This window comes from Plectropomus leopardus, chromosome 8 (genome assembly GCF_026936395.1).
Source record: "Plectropomus leopardus strain MGB_pleo_1.0 chromosome 8, ASM2693639v1, whole genome shotgun sequence".
Lineage (NCBI taxonomy): Eukaryota > Metazoa > Chordata > Actinopteri > Perciformes > Serranidae > Plectropomus > Plectropomus leopardus.
In genome coordinates this window covers 15,467,400-15,477,642 of record NC_142183.1, presented here as the reverse complement: position 1 = coordinate 15,477,642, position 10,243 = coordinate 15,467,400, and the positions used below count along the sequence as shown (strand labels likewise).

General features: G+C 39.5%; 1 protein-coding gene across 1 annotated transcript in view; it reads left to right on the top strand.

The window, feature by feature from the left end:
• Positions 1-826: 826 nt before the first annotated feature.
• atp11c (ATPase phospholipid transporting 11C (ATP11C blood group)) overlaps positions 827-10,243 on the top strand; it is a 68,653-nt gene continuing 59,236 nt past the window's right edge. The window contains exons 1-2 of the mRNA XM_088080952.1: positions 827-917; positions 6,185-6,252. Of these exons, the coding sequence (XP_087937078.1) occupies positions 6,250-6,252 (3 nt within the window). The 5' untranslated portion in view covers positions 827-917; positions 6,185-6,249. The remainder of the gene's footprint in view (positions 918-6,184; positions 6,253-10,243) is intronic.

Below are 10,243 nucleotides of genomic sequence, written 5' to 3'. Positions count from 1 at the left end.
AGAAATAGAAAATGCAATCCATAACTATAGAGCTATATTTATAATAATAATGATTGCACGATTGACATTTGAAATTATTAAAATTTTGAAGTACTTTTATTTATTTTATTTTTTTTTTACTGTTAAACTAATTTTCTCATATGTTTAAGTAAATTCTCATTAATGCTGGGGTCATTTCTAATTGCTCAATGCCGTCTTGCCAGGTTCTGAAAGAAATCAAATTCATTTGCTCGGGTTTCAAAGGGTTAAAAGCAATAAAGACAGCACTTGCAGTATTGTGATGTCTAAAGGTCACAAAAATCTGTTAGCATGTGTTAGTATGAATGTGCATGTAAATGTTTATGTGTTAGGTGACAAATATATATTCCAAAGCAAATGCAGAAGTATCACTGCAACTTAAACTATGTAGTAAGTTTAAAGGTATTTTGTAGACTCTGACAGACGCACTCTGAGCCTTACAACAGTATAATCTGAAGCAGGGATACTCAAGTTGCTTTGCCTGGGGACCACTTTTGCAAAATGATTGAGGACAGGGCGCAGATAATTAACAAATATTAGAAATATTTATATAAGAAATTAATTGTCTCCTTTCAACCACTCGACATTTGTTGTCCTTACTTATCTTTGCCAAGAGGCAAACCCAGTTGAAGCAGTCCTGTGCAGGTCAGGTGTACACAGTGGCGTTTCTAGGATTTGAGGACAATCAGGGCTAAGATAGACTTCTGACAGGGAGTCTGGGGGATCTACCAAAAGGAACATTTTTCAGATCACTTTTTTGTCTTCATCTGACAGGACAGTTTAAGCATAAAAAGGAAGACAGAGGGGATGGCATGCAGCAGAGAGCTGCAGGTTAGAATTGAACCCGCAGTCATCACAGCAACGACAAAGCCTCGGTCCTTGGACACCTGCTGTACCAGGTGAGTTACTGGGCACACCCAGTTTTTTTTTGTTTTTGTTTTTTTTTTAACCCACTGAGGGTCCAAGTAGGTTCAAAATGTTGTCTTCATTATCTTTGTGTGGCATGAAGTAAGTGTGCAGGTATTGCTTTTTTCCTCTATGTATGCAGTTTTTTGATAGCTTTGCACCTGTGATGTGTGTATTCTCCCTAAACTTTTTTTTATTAACAAGCTCTATTTTCTGTGCTTTTTTTATGCACCCTGGCACGTTATTTACATTCAAATTACCCAAAAAATCCATTGTGAATATTTCATTATCAATGTGAATTAGAAAATCATCAGTGGGCCACCCAGCACTTTACTACAGACCAGATTTGCATATCACTGATCTAAAGTATCCTCTATATGGCGTCCACAGCAGGCACATTAGTAGGCTCCTTAGACAGAAGGCAAAGCATAAAGGGACAATAACATAAATAAACTCAGTGTAACCGTTTGTCGCAGTGCTTATATTTACATTTATAAAGAATGCTTCAACTTGTCTTGTGTTTTGACCACCGAGGTCTCATTCACATTTGACTTAACAAGACCAAACAATGACTTTTGTAAGACTTTGGTTAGGCCATTAAAGTGCCACAGGTTTGCTCCCATTCTGCTTTTAGAAGAGAGAAAAGGGAGATTAACATGATTTTGCTTTATCCACCACATATAAGCCTCAAAACCATAAAACACAACCTAAAGGCATCCCCGTCCTGCTCTGAATGTGCACTTGTTACTGCTCTCAATTCGGCTTTCAGCCCCCTCTAAAGAGACAAGGCCCAATCACAATATTGTCAAGGCTCTGTTGGTTTTCTGGTTCAAATCCTTGTTCACGCTGTTTGCTGAGTACTCATCTGCTGTGACAGCCTTCAGACAAACAGTGAGTCCTGAAAGAGGTCTCCCACAACCAGATCTTTCCTGCTGGGCAGCGGCTGAAACGCTCCTTTCTCTCTCCATCAAGTGGAACCCGGGCTATTGAGTTGGCCCCTGGGATCCCTCCATTGAGGTGGGCTATGGGCCAGTGCTTCGCCCCTCCTCGCCGTGGGCCACCCTCATTCTCCCGGCACACCTGTACCCCTAAACCCCATCGTGGGAACCTCCTCGCCGCCTCTGCCACCTGAGCTGCTCGCTGTGCCAGCTGGGCACATCTGACAACACCATCGGGAGTCAAAGCACACAGAGACAGAAGATAGTCACAGCGTGCCAGCTTGATTGAGCTCTTTAGAACTTTTTTTTTTAACTTGAAAAAAACTCATGTTTATTGAAGTCAGAGAGATTAAGGGATCTCTGCACAAGTTATGAATCAAACTTGTGTGTCAGTTTGTGATCTATAGCAACCATTTCACATTTGCATATCACTCACAAAAACACATTTTCAGCCTCCGATCGCACTTCTCCCTGCTTACACACAACCTCCCTCATGCACCCCTACCCTCTAAATCTCCATGGCACACTGCAAAAAATGGCATCAATTAATCAACATTCATGAACCGTTTACTTGAGCTCCCCTTTGTGTGCTGCAGGGCCTAATCCAGACAGAGACCAGGCTGTTCTGCAGCAGTGCAGACTGCGTCACTCCACCCTTTGTGGGAGAAACCCATCAACTGGTGTTTCAGGGAAATGTCTCCCCCCACTGAGAGCTTAACCTTCCCCCTCTCTCACCCTCTTCCTCTTGTGCCCCCTCAGTACTCAGGGCAGGAAGCTCTATCTCTTAGAGGAGGCCATCCATCCATCTTGCCTCTTCCAATCTAATTCACAGCCGCTCCACATGTATGAAGACATCTGTCCATATTTGATCAGATATTCCATTTTGCTGCAAATGATCCCACCCTCCATCTCCACCCATGAGGGAGGCAGCTATTTAAATGTGCTGATACTTTCCCTGCATAATAACCTGCCAATTCTTTGCCTTGCAGAAGAAGCAAGTTTAATTGGGCTGTGCATTTAGAGCTCTTCTACAATTACACAATTACAGCGGAGATGCATTTCTGCACGTTGCGATGTTTGCCCCAATTTACTGCACTTTTCATACAGTTTAACACTGGTTCCCTTTTCAGAGGATGCAAATTTGGCTCATTTGGCTTCAAATGAAGCATAATTGCTCATATTGAAATCTACACCTTTCTACAAGAGGTTCCTGCCAGTTAGTTCTCATTAAACCTAAGGAGAACAAAAATTCCCAATGCCATTTCAGCACACATGCCATCTGTATCATCTTGTGTTAAAAGCAAGGAAATTGGAGACAAAATGGACGCTGAGTGCATGGGTGGAAAACTTGAAAATCAGTTTGTTCTAGTTAGTCGGTGCAAAATAACCCCTTTTTTTCCCCTCCTCCCCCTGAAGTCTGTTTTCTAAATTTCTCACAAATAGTATGAATTGGAAATTTAGTAGTGGGGAAAAAAAGGGAACACGGCTGATTGGAATTAAAGCTATTTTCATTGTTTTCAAATACAGAATGTGTTTGCTGTGTGTAACCTGAAAAAGCACTGAATTAAGTGCGGCCTAATTAGTTCGAAGGGCATGTACGGCTGGCCTCTCCACATTCAAAATGCAGAATAGCGTGTCAACCCCGACATGTGATCGCCATCAAAGTGTTTTCGACTCCTTCCTCTTCTTTTATATCACTGTCTTGAAAGTTATTGAAAAAAAAACTCTTTTTCTAAAAGGCTCTCTGAGTCTGAAGTGGTGGCCTGAGCCCACTCCAAACAATGCCTTACAAGATACTGTTTAAATTCATATCCGCTCGTCCTTTCTTGCAGGGGGACAACACAACAAACCGCTGACCCACTGATACACAATTAGAAGTGATGCGGCAGTTAAGGCTACAAGCAACTCTGTTTAACCATCTGTCTTTGACCCTCCACCATTGAATAAATATAATGCCCCCAATGAGAGTAAGACACTGAGGTGGAGTGAAAAGGGAGCTGGGGAAGATTTTAAGCCACACATAAGTAGTTAAAGACCTTTATAGAGTATAACACCATTATCCCTGCTGAATAAAAATAGGATTTAGTGTTTTTTCCACTTAATTTAAATCAAAAGAGTCCCCACCTTACATATTGCACTGGTAATGTAATGGAGAGAGACCCACAAAAAAGGCTTTGTGGCTCTGACACCTCCTATAGTGGGACTGTGTTGTCCTGCAAGCAAAAGAGAGAGAAAGGTTTTTCTTCCCTGCGTTGCTATCTGCTAACACATTCTAATTGATGCTGCTGCATTCCTCCACTGGATGCATTCAGTGAATAACGAGCCTTGGACTGAATACCCATGAATTGGTCCCCACCAAGCAAAGCAGTAAAGCCTTTGGCCCCCCATCCCTCACCGCCACCACCATCGCAACCACTACCAAGCACCACCTCCCCTCCAAACCTTCCCCAAAGCTCTACTCTAGCTTTACCGCCCATTAAAGCACGACCATTGTGCAGAGATGCAGTCCACAAAAGCTGTCAATCTCTCTGGGTCCTCCAAAGCTTGGACTCACACAGACTGGAGTGACAGACTCCCCCCCTCCTTCACCCCACAACCCACCCGTGTTCCCCCAAAAATCCTCTCCCTGAAAACTTCTCAGCTAACTATCCCCCACCACCCTCTCTCTTGCGCTCTCTCCCTCTCTCGCTCTCTCCAGCCCCAGTGCACAAAGCATCAATCTGTCTTCAGCCCCAGCACCCTTGGCCCTTTGTCCCATCTGCAGGTGCCTCTGAAAGCACCCACGGTCGCCCCAGCCTCTGCGCACGCCACGCCTAGTCCAGGGACAGGAACTGCTGACAAAGGCCCAGTGTGGGAATGAGGGATGCGTGGAGGGAGGGAAAGGGGTGTCGGAGGGGGGCTGCTCTAAGACAGATGGCTGGGGAAGTCTCCCAACTCCTCCACAGGGGCTGTCAGTTTAGATTCAGAACTACGAATGAGACTCACAGGGGAAGAACCAGTAAAGGAATGCCCACTAAATTCAGCAGATACTGTACACTTCACCCAGGACCAGAACAACCAGCAGCACTCTCTGGAGATCAGATCCAACCACCTGATATCATTTATTTATTGATAAAAAACAATTATTTGACTGGAAATGTTGACAAAAACTTAACATGACTTCAAAAACGCTTATCCTCTTATTATGTTAAGTGTGTCTGAAATATGTTTTGGTTGTTTTGAACGCATCAGTACAGAAAATATTCACAAAACAAATATTCTTAAGATCATTATCCCTTGAGCCTTACTTTTACTTTGATAAAATTATTATTTCAATGCAATTGGTTTTTAGTACTTTTTCAAATTGTATTATTAGCATGCAGCTGACTGTACATACATTGCATCTATATATTAAGTTTGATACTAATATTTCATTTTTTGACATAAAGGAAAAGGTTTGTTGTATTTTTTTAATTTATTAGGTGTCCTTTCATTGTAATCTGCATTCACTTAAGGATTTAAAATATTTAAATATTAGCAAACACATTTAAATGACCAGCCTGCATAGATACCATCAAGTTGTGAAGATGTGCAACATATTTCAATTTTAGTCTTGAGCAGCACTTATAATTATCATAAAAGATTTAGATTTAAAAAAAAACTTTTTCTTTTAATCCAAGAATTTTGATTGCAATAAACTCTATAAAAATCTAACTCAAGACAAACAGTGATCAGCTCTGCAGCCCAGCTCTTGGTTTCTTTTTTCCACCAGAGCAACAAGTTTGTTGCATCTCATTGATGTTACTGGACTGCCACCATGTGGACAGGCACTGACCTACAGCAACCAGTTGATTTGATTTGATTTTTATTTATTTTGAATATGTAAACAAGGAAATAAAAAAATATTGCACAAAAACAGACTGACAGAAACCAAAGTAATAATTACAAACAATGAAAAACATAAAGCAAAAGAAATGTCTAAATACAAAATGACTCCCTTCACATAGTTGAAAAGGAGTGAGAAGTAAAAAAAAAAGTAAAAGTAAAAGTAAAAACTTTTCCCATAAGTCATTGAATTTTAATTAATTAGCTTCCTCATTTAAACCTATCCAATAAGTAATTAAATATATACATGCACCCACAAACTAAAATTACATTTCTACAATTTTCTCACAGTATTTGTAGAAAAACAGTAGTAGTTGATGAACAAATGTCTGCACCATTGATATGCAGGCAGTACAGAATGAAATTAAGTGACCAAATAGCAGAAAAATTTTACTGCTTTCTGAAATATTGACCCATAAATGCATTGATTTCATTGTGTTTGGATTTCACTTTTCCAGCCTTTGTCTTGGGCCTTCCTCAACCTCACGTTCTGACCCTCAGTCCATCGGTGGACATTTCAGTAATGGTAAGTACTGACATTTATATCTGCACTTTTTCTGTGAGCTTGCAGTTTGCTTGTTTTTTAAAATTTTTTATTGCCCTCTATCATGTCTATTTATTATTTTCTGGGGTTTGTGTTGTAAAAGAAGGAAACATTTCATGAATTAGTTATAGAAAAAATATTTATTTTGGTGTCAATATTTATTCCACTTTATTGTCACAAATAATTCTGAAATGTGTCTTGCATAACAGGATGTCATTTTTTTCACATAAATACATACAAAAATACAAAGAACACTTAACCAGCAACAAAATCATACAATAAATGCTACAAATCACCACAGACATTACGAAGTGGAATTAGTATTATTTAACATAATACTAATTACCTATCGTGTTCAGTGTTTGACTCAGGCACACCGAGGCTAGTCAGAAAACCATGCTCTGATTTATAGATTGAGAGACTGAGGAAAAAGCCACGTCCATCAACGCTGCTGAAACAATCGTAACTTAACAGGTATGAATCCCAGTCCCTCTCCCTGAGGTAAATCAATGCTACTTCAGCTCTTCAGTTTGTAAAAGACACTCTAATAATATCTTTCTTTTTTCTTTAAACTTCAAATTTACAAATTAGTCCTCCAACACGGTGCATTTAGTGGTTCTAAAAGTTTCAGTTGTATCATGTGATGTTTCTCTGCAAGACAGAAGATAAAAGTGCTGAAGCAGATCATGTGATATGATCAAAATCTCTGGAACTGCTCTTTGGACCTTGGGCTGTTTTGAGATTATTATCTCAACTTGAACCCTATGACAGTAAAAGAAAAAGTGCTAGTCTTGGTCCTGTATACTCTGCCGTGTTGATTTCAGTCACTTTGAAAGCTCTAGAAATCTGTTATGTAGTAATGACCCACAGTTTATAAGGTATGTATATCTCAGTGCTGTAGATTCCTACAGATGCAGGCCTTACCCTGCATAAAAAGCCAGTCCTCTTCGCTCCACTGCAGTGCTATCATCTGTCTGTAAAGGGAAAAGAAACACGTCTTCATTTAGCCACATGGTGGCGATAGAGTCCAGCTTACAGCTGTGTATCTGTTCATTGTCAATGGTTGATGTGACAGATACTTAAACATGCAATCATCAAAATTCTGACTGCCTTTAAAAAAAACAAACATAAAAAAAAAATTTCATCGGTCTGATTGATCTGATATGATACTGACATTATAAAAATATGTTAATCCCTTATTCTTAAACAAATAGTAAAGATAAAACAAAACGGCTAGGAAACCTGTTTGCACTTTGACAGCAATATCATAAGGTGATAAAACACATATAATGGATCTGCATATTTTAAACTCAGATTTTGAGGATCTTACACACTTAATAGTGATTCATTTTCATGAATGTATATGAGTTGTAGAATGACATGTTTGACAGAGTAGAGTATGTGTTGATATCTGTTATTTGAAGCCGTGGAGTAGTTTCGGTCAAAATGCAAACATTTACACAGGCACTTGTTGTCATGGAAGATGACAGTTGGTCCTGGTCTAATGATGTATGCATGTGTTTTCTCTGCACCATTGCTGGGAATCAAAGTATTAAAAGAACTGTTTGCTTCCTGATAAGAATCTCCAGACACGCATGACATGACAGACATACTTATATTTTGCAAACATAATGGTCCCTCAAAAGTTTGGACTTTGAGAACTCTTAACTTTAAAAGGATCAACAAGATTTTATAGCTTTAGGCTCAAGAAGTCCAAATATTTGACTTAAGAACAAGTCAGATATTACTCTGGCTACTGTTTGAGCTGTTAACCTCTGTTTATTTAAAAACCAGAACAAAATGAGTAACCTCATGAGGAAATAACTCAGTATATTTCACTAGTATTTGCCTACTTATAATAATGTTAAGGTAAACTGCTTTCATTTTGTGACTAAAAAAAAAGATGCTTTATCGTTAGGGTTGACCAGCATTAGTTTCCACCAAGTATAAAACACAAACCACACATGCACATAGATGTGATTAAAGAGCAGTTTGTGGTTCAGAACTACTGCAGACACAGATAAACAGAGCAGTGCCCTTGCTAACATGAATAATCTCTGAAAGTTATGTAAAATATCTGTGTTGCATTCTGACAACATTTCCTCTCTTACTCCACCGGTCCCAGTTTCTAAATGACCACATTTCATGTGCAGCACAGACGTCACTGAGGCAAACATGCAAACCTGTTGCCACATGCAAAGACCAGCCGGGGTCACTCATGCTGTGACACACACAAATACAAATTAGCTTCTGAGAACCACAAGAGGGTCAGATTTCTTGTTGTGACTGACTGCATGAATTATGAGCACCATGAAGACTCATGCATATAATCATTTTTTGCAGGGTTTTAGAGATTTGTGTAATTTTCTCATGTAGTATTTTCAGCCGATCACAGTCAAGTACTATTTTGCTAAAACTGACTGATGTGACCAAATTTTCCTATGAGGCATCTAATTTTGCACGTGAGTCTTAAGAAATGCATTCATGATAATCCCTTCTTGCTGTCAATATGACCTTTGGTAACACCTACCAAGAACTAAGAAATAGTTGTAATCAGATCTTAGCGTCATAGTTCCTTTCTGTTCCTTGTTCCAAAGTTTTTCTGCTTATTTGGCTTTTCTTTGCTTCCGCTTGTGCCACAAAAACACAGTTTTTTCACAACAAATGCACATTCATTATACTTGATGACACCAGTAGTCTAGACACTGATACAGATTTTTTTTCTTTCTCTAAAAGCAGAATTCAAACTTTTTAGTCTTTCGAACTTCACGTGGTGTTCTCTCTGCCAAAATAAAGCTAGAGGTGAGACCTTTAAGGCAAAGAGGCTTTTTGTTCACTCTTGCCACCCAAAGACTGTAAATAATGGATGCAGCTACCATGATGCTACCCATTGGTTTTTGGACTGCCGTTTGAAAGCCTCATAAAATTAGTCAATTTTATTTATAAAGCCCATTATCACAAATCACAATTTGCCTCAGATTGCTTTACAGCATACGGCATCCCTCCGCTCTTAGACCCTCACATCGACTAAAGAAAACATGGTAGAAACCTCAGAAGGAGCGACTTAGGAGGGATCCCTCTTCCAGGACAGACAGACATGCAATAGATGCTGTAAAAAACAATTAAATTACAGTATATGACAAAATGATATATAGGATAGAAAGAGAAAGAGAAAAAGAGAAAGAGAGGGGGAAGAGAGAGAGGGGGAGAGATGCACAGCAACAATAATGGTAACAACAACATAACATAGCCTATAAATAGTAATAGACATAAAAATTAATAAATGTAAATATACTCCCTGGCTCTAAGGTTTGTCCTCTTTCCTGAAGTATGGAAAATAGTTGAAAATGAGAAGTAGCAAGTCCTGGTGTCCCCCACAAAGGACATGGGTTAAAATATGTATTTTTGAAGGCTTAAAAATAATGAAGTACACGTCTAAAATCTCAATATAATATTGTTAATACTCTTAAATGAAAAAACAAAAACAAAACACCCATATGAAGACCAGAAACAACATTTTTTTGTACATTTGACCACTTATCTCACAGAAAGACAAATATAAATCGCTGATAACAGTCTTCTAATCAGTGCTCAATGATCCCTGAAGTGCAATCACAAACTGCCTCCTTTATGTTATAAAGCACATTTGCAAAACAAGGACTGTAGTTCAAAGTCAGACCACATTTCCCATGATGCATTGTTAGCGAAACTCGCCGCACCTTCCCCGGGTGGAGCTTGTGAACGTGGGAACGTTTGTGGGTTGCTGCTGCTGCTGGGTTGCTGGAGTAAAAATTGTTTGACAGCGAGGTGAGGCGACCTGTGCACGGCGGGATTGGAAAGAGAAGTTAGTTTTTAGCGCGTCGCCGGCAGTTTGCGAGTCAGCGGGGAGGCAGACCGGAGAGCCACAAATGCTTCGCACGAGTCTAAGCAACAGGGCACGGAGCGAAATGTCAGGGACTGTTTCAGCCTTCAG